Raw genomic sequence first — 24,216 nt, 5'->3', positions numbered from 1 at the left:
GATGTTGAATTGTGTTTTTCATTTCTCAGTGCAGCTCTGCCACCTTTCACCTCTGCACTCATTTGAATTTCAATGTTGGATGAAATTGTAGCTAAAGCATACACACAGGTGCCAGCACCTACCACTGGCTGCCCTATGTTAAGGGTGTGGGTGGTGTCATTTTCAGATTTTTCAGTTAAGGAACACTCACTGTTTTGTGCTTCTCTCTTAGTTGGTACTCCTGTAGTGGGCAGCATTATTTTAGTAGAAAATATTAAGTGGAAAGAATTTTCAAAGTGTAGTGTTAGATTGTTAAAAACATTAAGAAGGAAATGTTATGGTTGATGGTCTTCATAGAAGGGACCTGTGGGGATTAGCTACCTTTTATGTGTTTATACATATTGCTTCTAAATTGTTTATAATTTATAAATGTTTACAGCATGTGCTGGAATTGCAGGCTTATTTTTTTCAGGCAGAATTTTTGAAATGCTTCTGATTTCCTTGATACTGCTTTTTATGCTGGTGACAAACCTATCATCTAGTTCAGGGTTTCTCTACCTCTGTACCAACCCTTATCAGATATATAGTTCCACTGAATTTTCTCCCAGTCTGTAGATTATCTTTTTACTTTGTTGATAAAGTCCTTTGGTACACAAAAGTTTTTAATTTTGATGAAGTCCAATTTATCTATTTTGTCTTTTACTGTTTGTGCTTTTGGTGTCAGACCTAAGAAACTATTGTTAAAAACTCAGCACACATTTCATCTGTAATATAAGGAGTGTTGGGATATAAATCCAAAAAACCAAACCCGTTGCTGTCGAGTCGATTCAGACTCATAGGGACCCCACAGGACGGAGTAGAACTGCCCCATAGGGTTTCCAAGGAGCACCTGGTGGATTCAAACTGCTGGGTGACCTTTTGCTTAGCAGCTAAGCTCTTAACCACTGAGCCACTGGGGCTCTGCTGCTGTGATATAAAGTACCTATAATTTTTTTTTCCTTCTCGTGCCTTAAGTGAAAGTTTATAGTTCAAGTTAGCTTCTCATACAAAAATTTATACACACGTTATGTGACCCTAGTTGCTCTCCCTATAATGTGGCAGCACACTCCTCCTTTCCACCCTGGATTTCCTGTGTCCATTGAACCAGCTCCTGTCCCTTTCTGCCTTCTCATCTCGCCTCTGGACAGGAGCTTCCCATTTAGTCTTATGTACCTACTTGAGCTAAGAAGCACTCTCTTCACGAATATCATTTTATGTCTTATAGTCCAATTTAATCTTTGTCTGAAGAGTTGGCTTTGGGAATGGTTTCAGTTCTGGGCTAACAGAGACTCCAGGGGCCGTGTCTTCCAGAGTCTCTCCAGTCTCAGTCAGACCATTAAGTCTGGTGTTTTTACTAGAATTTGAGTTCTGCACCCCACTTTTCTCCTGTTCCATCAGGGACTCTTTTGTGTTCCCTCTCTGGACAGTCCTTGGTGGTAGCTGGGGACCATCTAGTTCTTCTGGTCTCAGGCTAATGGAGTCTCTGGTTTATGTGGCCCTTTCTGTCTCTTGGGCTAATATTTTCCTTGTGTCTTTGGTGTTCTTCATTCTCCTTCGCTCCAGGTAGGTTAGGACCAATTGATGTTTCTTAGATGGCTGCTTCTTAGCTTTTAAGACCCCAGACACCACTCGCTGAAATGGGATGCAGAACATTTTCTTAATAAAGTTTGTTATGCCATATGACCTAGATGTCCCCTGAAACCATGGCCTCCAGACCCCTGCCCCTGCTATTCTGCTCCTCGCAGTGTTTGGTTGTATTCAGGAAACTTACTATCTTTAGGTTTAATCCAGTTGTGCTGACTTCCCCTGTATCGTGTGTTATCCTTCCCTTCACCTGAGATAATTCTTATGTACTGGCTAGTTAGTGAATACCTCTCTCGCTTCTCTCCCCACCCTCATAACCATCAAAGAATGTTTTCTTTCTTCCTTTATTTGTATATTTTTTTATTGTACTTTTGATGAAGGTTTACAGAACAAACTAGTTTTTCATCAAATAGTACACACATCGTTCTATGACATTGGTTAACAACCCCATGACATGTCAACACTTTCCTGTCTCAACCCTAGGTTCCCTTATTCCCAGCTTCCCTGTTCCCTCCTGCCTTCCAGTCCCTGCCCCAGCGCTGGTGCACCCCTTTAGTCTTGTTTTGTTCCATGGGCCTGTTCAGTCTTTGGCTGAAGGGTGAACTTCAGGAGTGACCTCATTATTTAGCTGAAAGGGTGTCCGGGGGCCCCTTTCAGGGTTTCTCCAGTCTCTGTCAGGCCAGCAAGTTTGGTTTTTTGTTTTGAGTTCGAATTTTGTTCTACTTTTTTCTCCAGCTCTGTCCGGGACCCTCTATTGTGATCCCTATAAGAGCAGTCAGTGGTGGTAGCCAGGCACCATCTAGTTGTACTGAACTCAGTCTGATGGAGGCCATGGTAGATGTGGTCCATTAGTCGTTTGGACCAATCTTTCCCTTGTTTCTTTAGTTTTCTTCATTCTTCCTTGCTCCCAAAGGGGCAAGAGCAGTAGAGTATCCTAGATGGCCGCTCATAGGCTTTTAAGACCCCGGATGCTACTCACTAAAGTAGAATGTAGAACATTTTTTTTTTTTAATAATTTTTATTGTGCTTTAAGTGAAAGTTTACAAATCAAGTTTGTCTCTCATATAAACTTATATACACCTTACTACATACTCCCACTTACTCTCCCCCTAATGAGTCAGCCCATTCCCTCCTTCCAGTGTCTCATGACTGTTTTGCCAGTTTCTAACCCCCTCTACCCTCCCAATGCCCCTCCAAACAGGAGATGCCAACATAATCTCAAGTGTCCACCTGATGCAAGTAGCTCACTCCTCATCAGCATCTCTCTCCAACCCGTTGTCCAGTCCAGTCCATGTCTGACAAGTTGGCTTCGGGAATGGTTCCTGTCCTGGGCCAACAGAAGGTTTGGGGACCATGACTGCCGGGATTCTTCTAGTCTTAGTCAGACCGTTAAGTCTGGTTTTTTTATGAGAATTTGGGGTCTGCATCCCACTGTTCTCCTGCTCCCTCAGGGGTTCTCTGTTGTGTTCCCTGTTAGGGCAGTCATTGGTTGTGGCCAGGCACCATCTAGTTCTTGTGGTCTCAGGATAGTGTAGTCTCTAGTTCATGTGGCCCTTTCTGTCTCTTGGGCTCATAATTACCTTGTGACCTTGGTGTTCTTCATTCTCCTTTAATCCAGGTAGGTTGAGACCAATTGATGCATTTTAGATGGCTGCTTGTTAGCGTTTAAGACCACAGATGCCACACTTCGAAGTGGGATGCAGAATGTTTTCTTAATAGAATTTACTTTACCAGTTGACTTAGATGTCCCCTGAAGCCATAGGCCTCAAACTCCCGCCCTTGCTCTGCTGACCTTCCAAGCATTCAGTTTATTCAGGAAACTTCTTTGCTTTTGGTCCAGTCCAGTTGTGTTGACCTCCCCTATATTGAGTGTTGTCCTTCCATTCACCTGAAGTAGTTCTTATCTACTATCTAATCAGTAAATAACCCTCTCTCCCCTCCCCCAACCACAAAAGAATGTGTTCTTCTCAGTTTAAAGTATTTCTCAAGATCTTATAATAGTGGTCTTACAGAATATTTGTCCTTTTGCATCTGACTAATTTGACTCAGCATAATGCCTTCAAGGTTCCTCCATGTTATGAAATGTTTCACAGATCCATCGTTGTTTATCAATGCGTAGTATTCCATTGTGTGAATATACCATAATTTATCCATTCGTGCATTGATGGACACCTTGGTTGCTTCCAGCTTTTTGCTATTGTAAACAGAGCTGCAATCAACATGGGTGTGCATATATCTGTTCGTGTAAAGGCTCTCATTTCTCTAGGATATATTCCAAGGAGTGGGATTTCTGGGTCATATGGTAGTTCTATTTCTAGCTTTTTAAGGAAACACCAGATCGATTTCCAAAGTGGTTGTACCATTTTATATTCCCACCAGCAGTGTATAAGTGGAACGTATTCTTTATAAACTGTGTTATGGGAATTGAGCTAGATATTCCCTGAGATCATGGTCCCCACAGCCCTCAGCCCAGCAGTTCGGTTCTTCAGGGAGTTTGGACGTGTCTATGGAGCTACCATGACCTTGCCTTGTACAGGCTGTTCTGGCTTCCCCGGTATTGTGTACTGTCTTACCCTTCACCAAAGTTGCCACTTATCTATTCTCTATTAAGGGTTTTCCTATCCCTACCCATCCCCTCTGTCGTAACCAAAGAATGTTTTCTTCTGTGTTTAAACCTTTTCTTGAGTTCTTATAGTAGTGGTCTCATATAATATTTGTCCTTTTGCGGCTGACTAATTTCACTCGGTATAATGTCTTTCAGATTTATCCATGTTTTGAGATGTTTCACTGATTCGTCGTTGTTCTTCATCATTGCGTAGTATTCCATTGTGTGACTATGCTGTAATTCGTTTATCCATTCATCTTTTAATGGGTGCCTAGATTGTTACCATCTTTTTCCTATTTTGGACAGTGCTGCAGTGAACATGAGTGTGCATGTACCTGTTTGTGTGAGGGCTCTTATTTCTCTAGGATATATTCCAAGGAGCTGGATTGATGGATCATATGGTAGTTCTATTTCTAGCTTTTTAAGGAAGCACCAAATCAACCGCCAGAGTGGTTGTACCATTTGACATTCCCACCAGCAGTGTATAAGTGTTCCAGCCTCTTCACAACCTCTCCAACATTTATTATTTTGTATTTTTTGGATTAATGCTGTCCTTGTTGGGGTGAGATGGTATCTCATTGTAGTTTTGATTTGCGTTTCTCTAATGACTAATGGTTGTGAGCATTTCCTCATGTATCTGTTAGCCGTCTGAATGTCTTCTTTGGTGAAGTGTCTGTTCATATCCTTTGCCCAGTAATCGGGTTATTTGTCTTTTTGTTGTTGAGTTTTTTTGCAGTATCTTTTAGATTTTAGAGATTACATGCTGATCGGATGTGTTGTAGCCAGTAATTTTTTCCCAGTCTGTAGGTTGTCTTTTTACTCTTTTGGTGAAATCCTTTGATGAGTGTTTGATTTTTAGGCGCTCCCATTTATCTAGTTTCTCTTTTGGAGTTCGTGCATTGTTAATAATGTTTTGTATTCTGTTTATGCTATGTATTAGGGCTCCTAGCGTTGCCCCTGTTTTTTCTTCTGTAATCTTTATTACTTTAGATTTTATATTTAGGTCTTTGATCCATTTCAAGTTAGTGTTTGTGCATGGTGTAAGGTATGGGTCTTGTTTCATTTTTTTGCAGATGGATATCTAGTTATACCAGCACTATTTGTTAAACAGGCTGTCTTTTCCCCCAATTAATGGACTTTGGGCCTTTGTCAGATATCAGCTAAAGCACCTATAAATTAATAAGAATAATTGCTGTAAAAATGCAAATCAGCAGGGCCACAGAAGTATATCCTTGAAATCTATTGGTATCTAAACAGAGTCTCAGGAAGGGCAATGAAGAGACTAAACTGAGTCTGAGAGAAGGGAGTACAGTAGGCAAAAGCCTCTTGGAATCTGCTTTTTTTTTTTTTCCTAATTATTTTTCGTTGTTGAGAATATAGACAGCAGGATGTACACCAATTTAACCATTTCTGCATGTACAATTTGGTGACATCGATTACATTCTTTGAGTTGGGCAACGAATCTCACCTTTTTCTGAGTTGTTCCTTTCCCATTAACATAAACTCACTGTTCCCTAAGGTTTCTATCTATCAAGTTGCTGTTTTGCTGTTAGTAGTTTGATCCTATATATATAAAAAAAAAACAAACCCAACCCAGTGCTGTCGAGTCGATTCCGACTCATAGCGGCCCTACATAGATAGGTCTTAAAGAGTACAGTCCTCAGAGGAGACATTCTTTAGTAGTTTAGCTTTAAGAAGACTTTAGGGATATTTTTCGTTTAAGATTTAAAGATTATCTCAGGCCAGTAGTTTCAGGGGTTCATACAGCCTCTTATGGCTCCAGAAAGTCTGGATTTCTTGAGAATTAGAAATTCTATTCTGCATTTTTCCTCTGCTTTGTTTTTAAGAGGATGAGGCCTTGGTCATTGAGGTAGCTATTATTCTACCATGAGCATGTGGGAGTTCTCAGGAAAGCTTTATGATTCACACCTGTATGCCTTGATAGAAAATAGAGTAGGTTTGCCCTGTATCCACATTTGGGAAGAACAAGTCTCTTTATTTGAGCAGAATGCATAGAGAAATTTTTCTGTGTCAAATCACAGTGAGTTTCTCTCTTTAGAGGGAAGGGTTGTCTGAAGGAACTTTAAAATAAGGCATCCTTTATGTTGTCACTAGCTGAGAATTTGGGACTACTAAAGTGGTCTCTTTCATTGCTCTCAAGCATCAATAAAATGGAACTTTTGTTTTAGACATGTTGGTCATCAGCAGGCCTTTTCCTTTCTGAGACTGTATGGAACAACCTTGCATTAATCTTCCATTTAATGGCCCAGTTCCAAAAAGCTTGGCCTTTTTTTCTCCAATTGATAACTTGCAGAACTCCTATTAGTAGGCCAGTTCCTTTTTTGTTCCGTCTAAAACTGGAGACTGTGCTCTGATTGCATTCCTGCTGAAGTAGCACAGGCCCCTTTTGTTCAGGCCAGGGGTATTCACAACACCCGCTCAGGGAAAGGCCAGGCATTCCTGCTGTAAACATTCTTGCCGGCAGCCTGTCTCAGAGGAATGCAAACTTGACAACCCACCACGTTCAGTCCTTTTTGGGGTATTGGTGAAGGTGCTTATAACATAAGTTATAAAAACTCAGTCAACTGGGTTAAACAATATGGAAAATTTGCTTTCTTGCATAACAAGAAATCTCACCTCATTGTGGTTAGGCATTTTCGGGGTTGGAAAGTTAGCCAAACAGTGTCATCAAGAACTCAGGTTTTTTTACATCTCTTGTTCTGCCATTCTTAGTTAATTGGCCTAACTCCCCTCAAGTTGGCAAGGTGGTTGCTGTAGTTCCAAATTTCATTTGGAGTTATAAAAACATTCTAGGAGGGAGGGAGGATTAGGATTGTTTCATCCTGTATCTTTACTTATCAATAGGGAAAGTTTTTCCCAGAAGCATTCCAGCAGCTTCCTAACTTCCTTTTACATCTCATTGGTCAGAATCTGTCCAACTCCTAAATTGGTCATTTGGTCCTCCTCACCCCACAGCTTCCACGTGGCCATGTGGAAGAGGAAGGATACCTGAACAATATCGAGGTTCTTTTAGAAAGGAGGAAGGCAGGTGAATGGCTAGTGGATAGAATACAAAGTATCTTTATGGTAATTAGTGGTTAATCTATTTTCCAAGCACCTAAATTTGAGTACCCTTGAATAAGGGAGTTATAACTCAGAAGTTAGCTTTAGATAGTATTGAATATCTAGTGGGTATTCAAAAAATGTGACGTGATTCATACAGAAATACCCTATTTCAGAGTTTACTCCAAGATACAGATTTTTTTACATTAATGTTTAATTATATCTTGCAATTTGCCGTCAGTGGCAGGCAGTTGTGTGAAACTTTCTGTTGATATCTTCTTGTGAGATCAAGAAAGCTCCAGTATTCAAACTTCTTAGAGTTGATGAAATGTGGTAGCATTTACTAGTTTGTTTTAACCATTATTTAATGCAGTGGGTAGACATTATAGTAAAAGAGAAGGGCACAGCAGATAGCTTTGTGGCCTGTTGCTTGACAGCATCCTTGGAAAGAAAAATTATTTGACCTTTTGTTATATGTTTACTCTCTCTTACACATTGAAGGAAATGGGTTGTATAGGACTTACTGACTCAATAGGCAAATTAATTATGCTCAGGGTCAAGAGACCAGTCTGTCTTTCTCAGTACATTCACAAAGCTAGGGAACTTCCAGATCTCCGTAGCTGATAAAAGACCAAATAGTGTTTCCATGCAACAGTTCCTTCCCAGCGTCTTTTTGAGAAATGTATGTTTTCCCAAGCTCTGGGAAAAATTAGTCAAGAAGATGGAATAAATTATTGTACTTCACCTACAAGAATTTTTCTGAACAATTAACATAGAAACATTACTGGTTTGAAGGAATCCATTTATGTCAAGTTGGAAATAAAAACTGGAAATTCTGATAACTGGATTCAAAAGTTATGTTGACAATCAAATCAGCCTAGTTATAGCTGCTGCCATTTTATAAGTGTGTGTTCATTGCCCTGTCTACTCCTAAGTAAATATTAATGAATTTATACATAGTGTACGTATACAGGAGCCGTGGTGGCACAGTGGTTAAGAGCTCTGTTGCTGACCAGGAGGGTCAGCATTTCCAATCCACCAGCTGCTCCTTGGAAACACTATGGGACAGTTCTCACTCCATCCTGTAGGGTTGCTGTGAGTCGGAATCAACTCGACAGCAACGGGTTTTATACAAATTCTGTGAGTGGTATTCTAAGAAATAACAAATTTAGGAAGGAAATAAATACTTAAATTAGTATTTTTGACCTGTGATTCTATGCAGTGCTGTAAACCTTGCTAAGAATTCTGTTACTTTATTTGAATACTACCCAGTAACATTCTTAGGTGTTTTCCGGAATTTGAATATTCACTCTAGGCTACACTTGTTTTAAATACTACTAGTTAAACTGTTTTTTAAAAGATATTCATATAAGGAATAAACAGTTTGAAAAATGTTGGAAGTATTTAAAATACAACTATAACTTGAGTTTTGGGGAATTCCTAAGAATTCCCAGAGATTCCAGAGAATTCCCAAGCATGCTAATTCCTTGTTCCTGAATCCCTAAGATTAGTATCTGTCAGGAATTCAAAAACACCAAGAGATCCAATTTGTGCCTGGGATTTAAAGAACTCTATGTGATTTTGGAGCCTTGGTGGCGCAGTGGTTAAATGCTTGGCTGCTAACGGCAAGGTCAGTGGTTCAAACCCATCAGCCACTCTGCAGGAGAAAAAGCTTAACCCCCCCCCCCAAAAAAAAAACCACCCAAACCTTGCCATCAAATTGATTCCTACTCATAGGGACCCTATAGGACGGAGTAGAATTGCCCCATAGGGTTTCCAAGGAGTAGCTGGTGGATTCGAACTGCTGAGCTTTTAAGCAGCTGAGCCCTTAAGCACTGTGCTGCCTTGCAAACCCTAAGTGGCAGTTCTACCCTGTCCTATAAGATCCTATGAGCCAGAATCAACTCTACAGCAACGAGTGTGGGATTAATGTGGTTTTAGTGTTTTATCTGCAGTTCCATGAAGGCCCACAAGGTGGAGGTGGTGCTTCACAGAAATAGCAGGTTTTGTTCTCTGTAAATAATAAATGTCACCCTTCTGTTTTTAGAGCAGGAAAGCCTTTTACTTTGCTGACGATGAAGGACAAGATTTCAGAAGGGTCTATACACCAAACCTCTGGTAGATTTTGGGTTATGGTAGATTTAAAGCTTTTGTAAATAAGGAATTTTGGTAAAATTGCTTTATTGCATTAAAAATAATTACAAATGCACAAGTTAAATCATCAACTCTTGAGTTTTGGCAAACGTCAAAGTTCAGAGTCACTGTATTGGTCCTTCTTGTTGATTATTTCATTTGCATAAAAGTAGTTGTCATTCTGTATATATTACTGTATTTTGTTAGAGGATATTTCCTGAAATGAAATTAGAACAAAGAATTGTAGGACCCTATTTTCCATGGCTTCTATCTTTCAGTTGTTTGCTTTTTGTTATAAGGGAGCCATCATTCAAGGATGTTTCTTTGACTTGAAGAAATCTGTAATTCCAGGCTGAAAACTAGAGTTAGCAAAATTACTTAGCTTTTTAAAGCCTTCCAAAGTTATTCTAGGAGGTTGGTTTGTTTCTTATTCCTGACCCATGTACAGACTGGCCACAGGCTGGTTTGGTGTGAGAGCAGGAGTTGTTGAACCTCCGTACTGGGAGGATTGTGGCATGGAGTCCACAGAGCACTGGGAACTAGCCTAAGAATCCTGTCAGCTTGATAAGCACATACAGAAGCAGCTCTTCTTAACAAGTCCACTTAACAGAGTGGCTGGACTAACCTGTGCACTCTAGCCCTAACAGAAATCCCAGGGCTTTATTCAGTGATTCTGGGGAGCCACTGTCATGGGCCTGAGTGCCCTCGGTCCTCCTAGTGGAGCTTGGAGTTCATTTTCACACAGCACTGATGACTTGGTACTCTGTGTAATTTCATTAAATGTGTACGCCAGTGCAATGAGTGGAAAAAAGAGTTATTTCTATAAAAATTAGATTGAACATTTGGGAAACGCTTTTATAAAAGCAAGTTGTTAAGAAATTATGAAAACAAGAACATAAAAGTGGAGCATGCGTACCCTGATGAAAGAGAAAAAAAAAGAAGCAAGTAGCCACCTGCAGCAGTTCAACTGGAACTCATAAATTGCCACCTTTTGTTCTGGGCAAATTAGCAAATTCTGGAGTTGTTAAAAATATGTTGCTCATTTTACTACCACTCACAAAAATCTGTATGGATTGACTTCAATTATTCAGTCTCTTTTCTCCCCGTAAGTTCGTACTGTCTGAAAAAGCCATTCTCCTTCTAGACATGTTCTTTCCAGTGAGGTCATAAAGGAGCTTTAGAAAAGGCAACAGTGAAGTCCAAATGGTACAGCCCTGATCCATCATCTGTATCAAGGAGCTCTATCTAATTTGTTTAAAGAGAGAATAAAGCAAGCACTAACCTCTGATACCGTAAAGGTTCTGATGTTTTATAGGAAGACTCCATAGGAAGGACATTAGTGATGATGATTTGGTGGTAGATAAAATCAGGATACAGAAAGCAGCCAGGCCATATCAAAAGCAGATGCGCTAAATGTGGGGAAGGAGAAGAGATGGCATTACATCATAGGCATCGTAGACTTGTATGTGATGGTAATTTTCTATCAGGTGTCAATAAAATGTTTTATTCTAACAAATCATTATATTATGACAGCCTCCTGATAGACAGAAGGAAAAGGTCTTGGGAAAGGAAAGACATCTTTTTAAACTTACACAAATGGGCTGGGGGGAGCTCTGGGGGAAGTGAATCCAGAGCTAAAAATAGTGAATTAAGCAATCATCAAAGCTGCTTTGGGTATAGATTTCTTACGTTGAACAGCACACTGAATCAAGAGTTTTATAATAATTAAAAACTGGGGGGTTTCTGTGAAAAATCATCTCATTTTATAAATAAGTTATTAAATGAATTGCACATAATAAATTTTTGAAGTTAATAATATTGCTATTATGTTTAAGGTATATGTCTTTATGATTTCCTGCCTTCTGCTATACTTGTAAAAACACATTGGACACTGGAATTATAAGATTTCTTTGAACACTTTTATCCGTAAAATAGTTCATTCATTTGTGTTGATTAAGAGCAAAGACGTAAGAGTATTTGTATTTTTATTCTAATTCTTGTTGGGTTTAATTCAACCTGTATGAAATTTATAGATTAATTTGGAAAAATTGCCATCTATAAAATAGAGTCCATCAATGTAGTGTCTGTATATCTCTTTCTGTGTTTTTTTTTTTTTTTTTTTTCGGAGGGGGGAGGGCTAGGTTTTTATGTCTTTTAGTGGATTTCTTTGATTTACTCTAAACCCAAACTGAAAGCAAACCTATTGCTGTCAAGTCAATTTTGACTCCTAGTGGCCCTATAGGGCAGAATAGAGCTGCCTCACAGGGTTTCCAAGGAGCATCTGGTAGATTCGATCTTCTGACCTTTTGGTTAGCAGTCGTAGCTCTTAACCACCATGCCACCAGGCTTTCCTGATTTACTCTAAGGTCTTATAAATCTCATTTGTTTTGCTTATTTATTGCTATTCTAAATGATATTTTAAAAATATGTATTTCCTGTTTAATGTTGGTATAGAACACATACCTATTAATCTGTGTATATTTACTTTATATTGAGCCATATTGCTCTCTTGTTCTAATAATTGTCAAGTGACTCACTTATTTTTCTGTATAAATCTTCATATCACCTGCAAATAACAACAATTTGGTTGCTTGTTTTCTCGTTCTAATAGTGCCTTTTTATTTAGGTTTTCAAATTCTATAGCACTGACTAAACCCACTGTCATTGAGTAGATTTCCAACCCACAGCAACCCTGGGGTTTCCATAGGGTTTCCAAAGCTGTAATCTTCACGGAAACAGACTGCTCATCTTTCTCCTGCAGAGCAGTTGCTGGATTCAGACTGCTCACCTTTCAGTTAGCAGCTGAGCGCTTAACCACTGCACTGCCAGGGCTCCTTCATGGTCCTGGCTAGGGGTTCTGTTCAGTACTGTATTGAGTAGAAGTGGTAATAGGCTGAAACCTTATTTTGTTCCTAGCTTTCACGAGAATTTTATATTTTCAACATCCAAATCTCCTGTGTACTTTGTTAGATTTATACCTATATATTTCATATTTTTGGATTCTGGTGTTAATGGCACTTAAGATTTTTCCATTTCCAGTTGTTCACTGCTAATATATAGAATATACAGTTGATTTTTTTTTTAATAGATTTCTTTGGTATTTTCTATGTAGACAATCATGTCATCTATGAATGAGGGCAGTCTTATTTCTTCCTTTTAGTCAGTATGCCTTTTACTTATCTTTTGTTGCTTTTTGGCACCATCTAGGACATCCAGTACGATATTGAATAGGAGTTCCCGATTTTCCCTCTTAAGATCTTATCTTTGATCTTAGTGGAAAGCATTCAGTCTTGCAGCATTAAGTTCAACGTTAGCTCTTCTTCTCAGGTTGAGGAATTTCCCTTCGGTTCCTAGTTTGCTGAGAATTTTATGTATGTTGGGTTTTGTTAAATGCTTTTTCTGCATCTATTAATAATGATCATATGGTTTTTCTTCATCATTCTGTTGAAATGGTGAATTACGTTGTTTGGTTTCTGAAAGTTCTGAACGTATCCTAAGATAATCCTCGTTTGAGTCATGATGTATTTTCCTTTTTTATGTATTGTTGGATTTGATTTGCTAACATTTTGTTGATTTTTGCTTGTGTCTTAAGAAATATTGGTCTGTAATTTTCTTGTAATGTCTGTCTGGTTTTCGTATCAAAATTATTCTTCACTCATAAAATGAGTTGGAAATTGTTTCTTCATCTTCTACTTTTTAAGAAGAGTTTGCCCATTATATTATTTCTTCCGTAAGTGTTTGGAAGAATTTGTCAGTGTAGCCGTCTGAGCCTACAGTTTTCTTTGTTAGAAACTGCAGATTCTGTTTCTGTGATAGGTGTAGTACCTATTCATGTTTTGTATTTTTCTTTGAGTGAATTTGGTAGTTTGTGTCCACCAAAGAATTTGTCCATTTCATCTGTGTTGTTGACTTCATGATCATAAAGTTGTTTATACTATTCCTTTATTATCCTTTTTATTTTCATTTATTTCAGAATATTTTCTAATTTTCCTTATGAATTCCTCTTTGGCTCGTGAATTATTTGTTGTTGAATTTTTAAACATTCGGGGATTTTCCAAATGACTTTCCATTACTTATTTAAAGCTTGATTCCCTTATGGTCAGAGAATATGCTTTGTATGATTTCAATTATTTGTGTTGAGGTTTGTTTTATTCTGTAGAATCTGGCCAGCAAAAGTGAGAAAAACCCTCAATAAGGTGGATTGACACAACGGCCACAGCAGTGGACTCGTACATGCCAATGATCGTGAAGATGACGTGGGACCAGGCAACATTCCGTTCTGTTGTACATAGGGCTGCCACGAGTCGGAGCCGACTCATTGGCCACTAACAATAACACTAAACTGGGATCAGCAGACTTTTTCCGTAAAGAGCTAGATACTAGATATTTTAGACTTCGTGGGTCATAGAGGCTCTAACACAACTTGCTCAACTCTGTCATAGGGAAAGTGACCATAGATAATGCATAAATAAATGGCTGTGTTCGGTAAACTTTATTTACAAACACAGGTGGTAGGCTGCACTTTTCCAACCACTGCTGTAAATAACTAAACAGAATTGAAGATTCTATCATCACCTTTGTTTTTGTTTGTTTGGTATCTTGTATTATGTTGGGTTGCTATAGGGTCGCTATGAGTCAGAATTGATGGGCAACAGGCTTGGCAGTCAGTAGAGATCTCAAGTTAGTAGATACGGAGATTTCCTTTTCCTTCTATTTACAGTGGTTTCTTGTCAGAAATGTGTTCTTCCTTCTTTCCTGCCAGGAATGAGTAGCGACAGTGATATCGAATGTGACACTGAGAATGAGGAGCAGGAAGAACACAGCAGCATGGGTGGATTTAACGACTCTTTCATGGCACAGCCCCCAGATGAAGGTGAAACACACGATGTCATATCATACGGATTAGTAAACCATCTCCTCTTCTTTTTCTTTTACTTGTTTTTCTGCTTTTTTTTTTTAATAACTGTCATTTATGAGATAATACTTTATGGGTAAATTATATGATGAGAACTGAAAAAATAGTGGTAAATGAGATTTGCCTTGGTTTAGACACCTAATGAGTGTTGTTTGTTCGGTAGAATAGGGGTCAGCAACTTATTTTTGTATAGCTTGTAACCTAAGAATGGTTTTTATGTTGTAAAGAGGTATAAAAGCAAACGAGCAAGGATGTGTGACCAAGACCATGTGTGGCCTTCATAGAAAATGTTTGCTGACCCCTGGGGAGCTTTCATGTGTTTGATTCCCCCTGCCCCCCGAAATATTTTTAGCCTATCTATAAAGTCACTTTTTTCAAAGATAACCTTTTCTGGTTTCCTAGAAATGCATGCAGATCATAAAATCATCTATTTTTATTCCCCTTCCTCCCAGAAAGAGTCTTAGGAAAAAAAAAACTCACTGAGACAAACCTACTGTGAATATTTTGTCTTGTTTTCATTTACATTTTTGTACCTAAATGAGATCATAGTATATAGTTTTGTGTTCTGCTTTCTTTTCTTTTGTGTTTTATTTAAAATTTTATACATTTCATTTTTATTAGCAGCTAAATATTCAATCATCTGGTTGTACCATAACCGTCATCCTACTGTGAAGAGATTTTCTAAAACACAGATTAAATGTTAACAGGTTGTACTGAAAAGTAAGCAAAAAGAAATCATCCAGTGTTCGCTTCAAGTCACCCAGAGACCTCACTGATCAAGCTGAGCATTTCCTTTGTCATTGTCAGGCTTACGCTAATTGTCAGCTTTATATTTTACACATATCCCTGATATCCTAATGTCTTTCTCAGTACAGAGCCAAGCATTTGATTATTTCTAAGTATAAGGTACCTTGAGTCATTTTCCTCGGCTTCTAAAAGCAGCAGCCACATTTTGGGCAGGTTATTTTGAGTGCTGGTGGGGTTTTGTGGTGATGTTTGCATGTGTAGCTTAGTTGGCTTTCAGATAGGTTTTATGTTTCCAAGGTCTGAGTCTTCAGAGTGTACATCATAGTCCCAGGAGGACAAAGTGAGGCCATGCCTTTCATCTCCTAATCGTGGGTGTCTGTCACACATTTTTTTTTTTCTTCTTTATTCTCCCTTTGTGTTTCCTTACACCTGACTCAGATCACAAATTCTTTGAAGACAAAGATTCATCCATCACCCAGCATACCTTTTCACTTAACAGTTGGTAAAATCATTTAAGAACTTGAGAAAGAAAATACTGCTCTTTAAAAAATCTTGTCTGCTTTTAATGCTCTGCTTTTTTTTTAATCTTAGACACATGTTCCAGTTTTCCTGATGGTGAACAAATAGGCCCTGAAGATCTCAGCTTCAATACTGATGAAAACAGTGGAAGGTAATTGCCAGATCAAGAGAGCTGACTCCCAAGATACCCTGACTGCAAAATTTGCCGTGGTTGGTGCTCAAATTTTTCATCAGTCGAATAATCAGATTTGGTCTTACTTTTTCATCATCTCTACCAGAAGTAGTAATTCTGCAACTATTAGAAAGTGTATGAGACGGTAGTACATGGGGGAAAAAATAAACACTGTGGGAAGGGTTCTTTTTAATGTAATGACATAACAGTGTAGTCCTAGAAATTAATTTAGTAAATTAGTGCATTCACAAAAGGCAGTCTGCTACAACAGAAGGGTGATTAATTGCCAGAAAATGTACCTAGAGACAGTGCATGCATCCAGTAAGCTGCTCAGTGTTGGCGTTCTTCTGTCTTCGGCTAGACGCTCAATCGTATTTAAATGACCACCTTTATGTTTGGGGTTTTAATCAACAGTTTATGGCTTCATTAGTGCCTACAGATTAGTGAACAGAAAAACTACAAATAGATTCTGCCTTGTGGACACTTTGCTGAATAACTGAAGTAACACTAAACTGAATCCCTTCTGTGGAGTATGTTGACAGACTAAAGTTAGTTAATTTCTCTTTTCTCACTCCTTCAAGTGTGGACACATTGTTTAATGGCGCATAACGTCTCTGTTGTATGACTTCTACGAGTGTACTCTTAAGTGAACTAAATTAACGTGGATTGGTTATGTTCCTGGTCACGTGGATGCGTGCAAGATCATTTTGCTTTATTTAATTTCTTAGGCCTCTTCCAAAACAACTGTAGTGCAACCCACATTTTAAAATCCTCTTTTCTCTTTTATTAATTGGACATTGATTTCAGTGCCAATACATTTAAAGATTCATAAATACTATATACAGTGACTCGCATGGTAGTGAAACTAGCCCTAAATAATTGCCAGACTTACCATTATGCTCCTGCGTTTGTGTTTGAGCTGCTATATCGTTAGATGGAAGTTGACTGAGAGACAGTTGAAAAAGCATGAATATATACATGTGAGAGACATCGCCTCTGCTTATATTTTACTTAATGAAAATTGTTCACCTTCCCATGTCTGGTGTCTTGCTGAATGCTGTGATTCATGGTTTACTCTTGTTCAAAACAGTTTGCACTTTTTGTTAATAAAAGGAACTTGGGAAAATATTATGCCTCTGCAATTTATTGAAAGTGGAACTAGAAGCCTTTTTTTCCCCTCGTCATACTGCCTGTTGTGACGGAGGCTGTTTAGCTGTATAAGTTTTGAGTAAATGCATGGAGAGGTTAGAAGGCATCTTTATAATCTCTTTAGTAAGTATGGTTATTTATTCTCCTTAAAAGTTAGTTGGAAAAATTTAAGCATTATTATCTTTTTTTTTTTTAATTTCTGCTCTAGGGGAAAGTTTATAGCTCAAGGTAGTTTCTCATATAAAAATTTATATACACATTGTTATGTGACCCTGGTTGCTATCCCTATAATATGTCGGCACATTCCTCTTTTCTACCGTGGATTTCCTGTGTCCATTCAGCCAGCTCCTGTCCCTTTCTGCCTTCTCTTACCTCTGGATAGGAGTTGCCTGTTTAGTCTCATGTATCTACTTGAACTAAGAAGCACACTCTTCACGAATATCATTTCATATCTTATATTCCAGTCTAATCTTTGAGGAGTTGGCTTCAGGAATGGTTTTAGTTCTGGGCTAACAGAGTCCAGGGGCCATGTCTTCTGGGGTTCCTCCAGTCTCAGTCAGACCATGAAGTCTGGTCTTTTTACTAGAATTTGAGCTCTGCACCCCATTTTTGTCCTGCTCCGTCAGGGACTCTTGTGTTTCCTCTCGGGGTGGTCATTGGTGGTAGCTGGGCACCATCTAGTTCTTCTGGCCTCAGGCTGATGGAGTCTCTGGTTTATGTGGCCCTTTTTGTTTCTTGTGCTAATATTTTCCTTGTGTCTTTGATATTCTTCATTCTCCTTTGCTCCACGTGGCTTGGGACCAATTGATGCATCTTAGGTGGCCACACTATAGCTTTTGTGACCCTAGATGCCACTCACTGAAGTGGGGTACAGAACATATGCTTTTCTTAAAAAAAAAAAAATTTTATTGTGCTTTAAGTGAAAGTTTACAAATCATCAGACTATCATACAAAAATTTTTACATACCTTGCTAAATACTCCTAATTGCTATCCCCTCAGTGAGGCAGCACACTCCTTCCCTCCACTCTCTGTTTTCCTGTCCATTCGGCCAGATTCTGACCACTTCCACCTTCCCATCCCCCCTCCAGACAGGAAGATGCCAACATTGTTTCATGTGTCTACTTCATCCAAGAAGTCCACTCCTCACCAACATCATTTTCTATCCCACTGTCCAGTCTAGTCCCTGTCTAGAGAGTTTGTTTTGGGAATGGTTCCAGTCTTGGGCTAACAGAAGGTCTGGGGACCATGACCACCAGGGTCCTTCTAGTCTCAGTCAGACCATTAAGTCTGGTCATTTTATGAGAATCTGCGGTCTACATCCCACTGCTCTCCTGCTCCCTCAGGGGTTCTCTGTTGTGTTCCCTGTCAGGGCAGTCATCGGTTATAGCCTGGCACCATCTAGTTCTTCTGGTCTCAGGCTGATGGAGTCTCTGGTTTATGTGGCCCTTTCTATCTCTTGGGCTCATAATTATCTTGTGTCTTTGGTGTTCTTCATTCTCCTTTGCTCCAGGTAGTTGAGACCAATAGATGCATCTTAGATGGCCGCTTGCTAGCGTTTCAGACACCAGAAGCCACTCTCCAAAGTGGGATGCAGAATGTTTTCTTAATAGATTTTATTGTGCCAATTGACTTAGACGTGCCCTGAAACCATGCTCCCCAAATCCCCACCCCTGCCACGCTTCCCTTCAAAGCATTCAGTTTATTCAGGAAACTTGTTTGCTTTAGTCCAGTTGTCCTGACCTCTCCTGTATTGTGTTCTCTTTCACTTCACCTAAAATAGTTCTTATCTACTATCTAATTAGTGAAAACCCCTTTCCCTCCATCCCTCCCTTCTCTCGTAACCATCAAAGAATATTTTCTTCTCTGTTTAATTTCTCGAGTTCTTATAATACTGGTCTTATACATTATCTGTCCTTTTGCAACTAATTTCACTCAGCGTAATGCCTTCCAGATTCCTCCATGTTATGAAATGATTCACGGTTTCGTCATTTTTCTTTATTGATGCATAGTATTCCATTGTGTGAATATACCATAATTTATTTATCCATGATCCGTTGATGGCCACCTTGGTTGTTACTGTCTTTTTGCTATTGTAAACAGTGCAGCAGTGAACATGGATGTGCATATATATGTTCGTGTAAAGGCTCTTATTTCTCTAGGATATATTCCAAGGAGTGGGATTGCTGGATTGTATGTAAGTTCTATTTCTAGCTTTTCCAGGAAGCACCAAATCAATTTCCAAAGTGGTTGTACTGTTTTACATTCCCACCACCAGACTCTCCACAACCTCTGCAACATTTATTATTTTGTGTTTTTTGGATTAATGCCAGCCTTGTTGGAGTGAAATGGAATCTCACTGTAGTTTTGATCTGCATTTCTCTAGTGGCTAATGATCGTGAGCATTTCCTCATGTATCTGTTAGCTACCTGAATGTCTTCTTTAGTGAAGTGTCTGTTCATATCTTTCGCTTGGTTTTTAATTGGGTTATTTGTCTTTTTGCAGTTGAGTTTTTGCAGTATCATGTAGATTTTAGAGATCAGACGCTGATCAGAAATGTCATAGCTAAAAATTTTTCCCAGTCTGTAGGTAGTCTTTTTATTCTTTTGGTGAAGTCTTTGGATGAGCATAGGTGTTTTGATTTTTAGGCGCTCCCAGTTATCTAGTTTCTCTTCTGCATTGTTAATAATGTTTTGTATACTGCTTATGCCATGTATTAGGGCTCCTAGCGTTGTCCCTATTTTTTATTCCATGATCTTTATCACTTTGTATTTTATATTTAGGTCTTTGATCCATTTTGAGTTAGTTTTTGTGCATGGTGTGAGGTATGGGCGTTGTTTCATTTTATTGCAGATGGATATCCAGTTATGCCATCACCATTTGTTAAAGAGACTGTCTTTTCCCCCATTTAACTGACTTTGGGCCTGTGTCAAATATCAGCTGCTCATATGTGGGTAGATTTATGTCTGGATTCTCAATTCTGTTCCATTGCTGTATGTATCTGTTGTTGTACCCAGTACCAGGCTGTTTTGACTACTGTGGTGGTATAATGGGTTCTAAAATCAGGTAGAGTGAGGCCTCCCACTTTGTTCTTCTTTTTCAGTCATGCTTTACTTATCTGGGGCCTCTTTGCCTTCCATATGAAGTTGGTGATTTGTTTCTCCATCTCATTAAAAAATGTCATTGGAATTTGGATAGGAATTACATTGTATCTATAAATGGTTTTTTGGTAGAATAGACATTTTTACAATGTTAAGTCTTCCTATCCGTGAGCAAGGTATGTTATTCCACTTACGTAGGTCTCTTGGTTTCTTGCAGTACTGTCTTGTAGTTTTTTGTATAGGTTTTTTACATTTCTGGTAAGATTTATTCCTAAGTATTTTATCTTCATGGGGGCTACTGTAAATGGTATTGATTTGGTGATTTCCTCTTCGATGTTCTTTTCGTTGGTATAGAGAAATCCAACTAATTTTTTATGTTTATCTTATATCCTGATACCCTGCTTAACTCTTCTATTAGTTTCAGCAGTTTTCTTGAGGATTCTTTAGGGTTTTCTGTGTATAAGATAATACCCCAAAACCCAGTGCTGTCGAGTTGATTCCGATTCATCTGCAAATAGAGATAGTTTTACTTCTTCCTTGCTAATCTGGATGCCCTTTATTTCTTTATCTAGCCCAATTGCAGTGGCTAGGATCTCCAGACAAATGTTGAATAAGAGTGGTGATAAAGGGCATCCTTGTCTGGTTCCTGATCTCAGGGGGAATGCTTTCAGACTCTTTCCATTTAGAGTGGTGGTGGCTGTTGGCTTTGTATAAATGTGTTCTTTATTATGTTGAGGAATTTTGCTTCTATTCCTATTTTGCTGAGAGTTTTTATCATGAATGGGTGTTAACTTTGTCAAATGCATTTTCTGCATCAATTGATAAAGTCATGTGATTTTTGTCTTTTATTTATATGATGGATTACATTAATTGTTTTTCTAATGTTAAACCATCCTTGCATACCTAGTATGGGTCCCACTTGGTCATGGTGAATTATTTGTTTGATACATTGTTGAATTCTGTTGGCTAGAATTTTGTTGAGGATTTTTGCACCTGTGTTCATGTGGAATATAGGTCTGTAATTTTCTTTTTTGTGGTGTCTTTTTTACCTGGTTTTGGTATCAGGGGTATGCTGGCTTCATAGAATGAGCTTGGGAGTATTCTGTCCTTTTCTGTGCTCTGAAATACCTGTAGGAATAGTGGTGTTAATTCTCTGAAAGTTTGGTAGAACTCTGCAGTGAAGCCATCGGGCCAGGGCTTTTTTTTTATTGGGAGTTTTTTGATGACCCTTTCAATCTCTTCCTTTGTTATGGGTCTATTTAGTTGTTCTGCCTCTGTTTGTGTTAGTTTAGGTAGGTAGTGTGTCTCTAGAAATTCATCCATTTCTTCTAGGTTTTCAAATTTGTTAAGAGTACAATTTTTCGTAGTCATCTGATAGGATTCTTTTAATTTTCAGTTGGGTCTAATATCGCCCATCTCATTTCTTATTTGGGTTATTTGTTTCCTCTCCTGTTTTTCTTTTGTCAGTTTGGCCAGTGGTGTATCAATTTTGTTAATTTTTTCAAAGAACCAGCTTTTCGTCTTGTTAATCCTTTCTATTTTTGTGTTTTCTATTTCATTTAATTCTGCTCTGATTTTTATTATTTGCTTTCTTCTGGTGCCTGAGGGTTTCTTTTGTTGCAGTCTTTCTATTTGTTTAAGTTGTAGGGATAATTCTTTGATTTATCCCTACAACTTAAATAATTCTTTGATAAATCAAAGAATTATCCCTACAACTTAAACAAATAGAAAGACTACAACATGATGGATTGTATGGTACTTCTATTTCTAGCTTTTTAAGGAAGCGCCAGTCAATTTGCAAAGTGATTGTACTGTTTTACATTCCTACCAGCAATGTATAAGTGTTCCAGTCTCTCCGCAACATCTCCCAACATTTATTACCTTGTTGGGTAAGCACTTTAATCTTAAGTAGAAATTCAGCGTTTACTTACTAACATAATTTTTGGCACGGTGTTGTATAGTTATTGGGTAGTTTTTTTGTTTTGCAATGCTCTAAAACATTAGTGATAAGCTCTTTAACAGATTTCACTTTCTATTAGATGGGAATATTCATGTTCATTATATTTTGATGAGATCATGTTTTTAATCCTGCTTTTTCTTATCTGTATGTGTCTATTGTAATGGATGAAACTACATGTAAGAATTCTATACTTTCTATGTTGAGAGCAAACTATTGTAAGAATTGCTCTGGATATTATTTTTTTTACGTAAGGGATCATCTGTATCCAGAAATGCAAGTGTGATTGACTCTAGTTCGAATCTTACTATTGCTAAGCATTTTACTTGACCTGCATTTGACATTGAACTGAGTGTTTTTCTTGTACCTTTACAGTTCTTTTTATATTCCTCATAGATCTTGTACATACTTTGCTATGTTTATACCTAAATATTTACTTTTTATGGTGCTGATATATATGGTATTGTGTTTTTAATTTCATTTTCCAGTTGTTCATCGCTGGTATATAGGAAAGCAATTGACTCTCGTATATTAACCTTGTGTTCTGCAGTCTTGCTATAATCACTTCTTAGTTTCAGAAGTTCATCAGTTCTTTGAGATTTTCTACAGAGACAATCATAATCAAATACAAACTAACAGTTTTTTTTTTTTAATTTTTATTGTGCTTTAAGTGAACGTTTATAGATCAAGTCAGTCTCTCACACAAAAACCCATATACACCTTGCTATACACTCCCAATTACCCTCACCGTAATGAGACAGCCCACTCTCTCCCTCCACTCTCTCTTTTCATGTTCATTTTGCCACCTTCTAACCCCCTCCGCCCTCTCATCTCCCCTCCAGGCAGGAGATGCCAACATAGTCTCAAGTGTCCACCTGATCAAAGAAGCTCACTTCTCACCAGCATCCTTCTCCAACCCACTGTCCAGTCCATTCCATGCCTGAAGAGTTGGCTTCGGGAATGGTTCCTGTCCTGGGCCAACAGGAGGTCTGGGGGCCATGACCACTGGGTTCCTTCTAGTTAAGTCTGATCTTATGAGAATTTGGGGTCTGCATCCCACTGCTCTCCTGCTCCCTCAGGGTTGTCTTTTGTGTTCCCTGTCAGGGTAGCCATCGTTGTAGCCTGGCACCATTTAGTTCTTCTGGTCTCAGGATGATGTAGTCTCTGTTGACACAGTTTTATTTCTTCCTTTCCAACCTGTATATGTTTTATTTCCTTTTTCTGTCTTATTGTATTAGCTAGGACTTCAGGATGATGGTAAACTGGAGTGGCAAGCGGTACCATCCTTGTCTTTATCCCATTTACTTAGGGGGAGAGTATCTAGTTTGTCACTGTTGAGTATAGTGTTAGCTGTAGGTTTCTTGTAGATGGTCTTTATCAGGTTGAGAAAGTTCTCCTGTATTCCCGGTTTCTTGAGAGTTTTTATCATGAATGGGTGTTGGATTTTTTCAGATACTTTTTCTGCATCTATTGCTATGGTCATATAATTTTTCTTCTGTAGCGGGTCAATGTGATGAATTACATGAACTGATTTTTGAATGTTGAAAGAGCATATCTGGAATAAATTCCACATGATCATGGTATATCATTCTTTTTTATACATTGTTGGATTTGATTTGCTAATATTTTGTTGAGGCTTTTTGCATCCGTGTTCGTGAGAGACACTGCTCTGTAATTTTTCTGAGTAGTAATGTCTTTGTCTGCTTTTGGTATTAGAGTAATGCTAGCCTCAAAGAATGAGTAAGAAAGTGTCCCTTCTGTTTCTGTTTTCTGGAAGAGATTGTAGAGAATTGGTATCATTCATTTCCTCTTTGAATGTTTGGTAAAATTCACCAATGAAACACTATGGGCCTGGTGCTTTCTGTTTTGGAAGATTATTGTTGCTTCAAATTTTTTAATAGTTATAGGCCTATTCAGATTATCTGTTTCTCCTTGTGTGAGTTTTGGCAGATGGTGTCTTTTAAAGAATTGGTTTATCTAGATTATCAAATTTGTGGGTATCATATTCCCTTGCTGTTAGTTGCTGTGAAGCCAGCTCTGACTCATGATGACTTTATGTATAACAGAATGAAATGTTGCCCATTTCCCTTATCCTTTTAATGGGATCAGTTCAAATGGCCCCTCTTTTATCTCTGATATTAGTAATTTATATTGTCTTTTGATTTTGTTCATTTTTCTGTTGCCTGTTTTCAATTTTATTGATTTTGACTTTCTTCATTTTCAAAGCATAGAACACTGTGTGGTTCGGAACCGAA

The 24,216-nt window shown here is 38.4% G+C and overlaps 1 protein-coding gene across 4 annotated transcripts in view; it reads left to right on the top strand.

Moving 5' to 3' along the window:
* The window catches only part of TRIM37 (tripartite motif containing 37), a 137,603-nt gene that overhangs the window by 92,135 nt on the left and 21,252 nt on the right, over positions 1-24,216 (top strand). The window contains exons 23-24 of one of the 4 annotated variants that reach the window (XR_010318372.1): positions 14,166-14,276; positions 15,657-15,794. Coding sequence is in view for 3 of the 4 variants with exons in the window: in XM_064271301.1 (XP_064127371.1) it covers positions 14,166-14,276; positions 15,657-15,739 (194 nt within the window). In the remaining variant the exon portion in view is untranslated. Of the gene's footprint in view, positions 1-14,165; positions 14,277-15,656; positions 16,966-24,216 lie in introns of those variants that run through there. The other 3 variants (XM_003414589.4, XM_064271301.1, XM_010594290.3) reach the window with 3 other exon arrangements.

Source organism: Loxodonta africana, chromosome 18, assembly GCF_030014295.1.
Source record: "Loxodonta africana isolate mLoxAfr1 chromosome 18, mLoxAfr1.hap2, whole genome shotgun sequence".
NCBI classification, from domain to species: domain Eukaryota; kingdom Metazoa; phylum Chordata; class Mammalia; order Proboscidea; family Elephantidae; genus Loxodonta; species Loxodonta africana.
The sequence above is the reverse complement of the archived record's forward strand: the minus strand, read 5'-3'. Positions and strand labels throughout refer to the sequence as shown.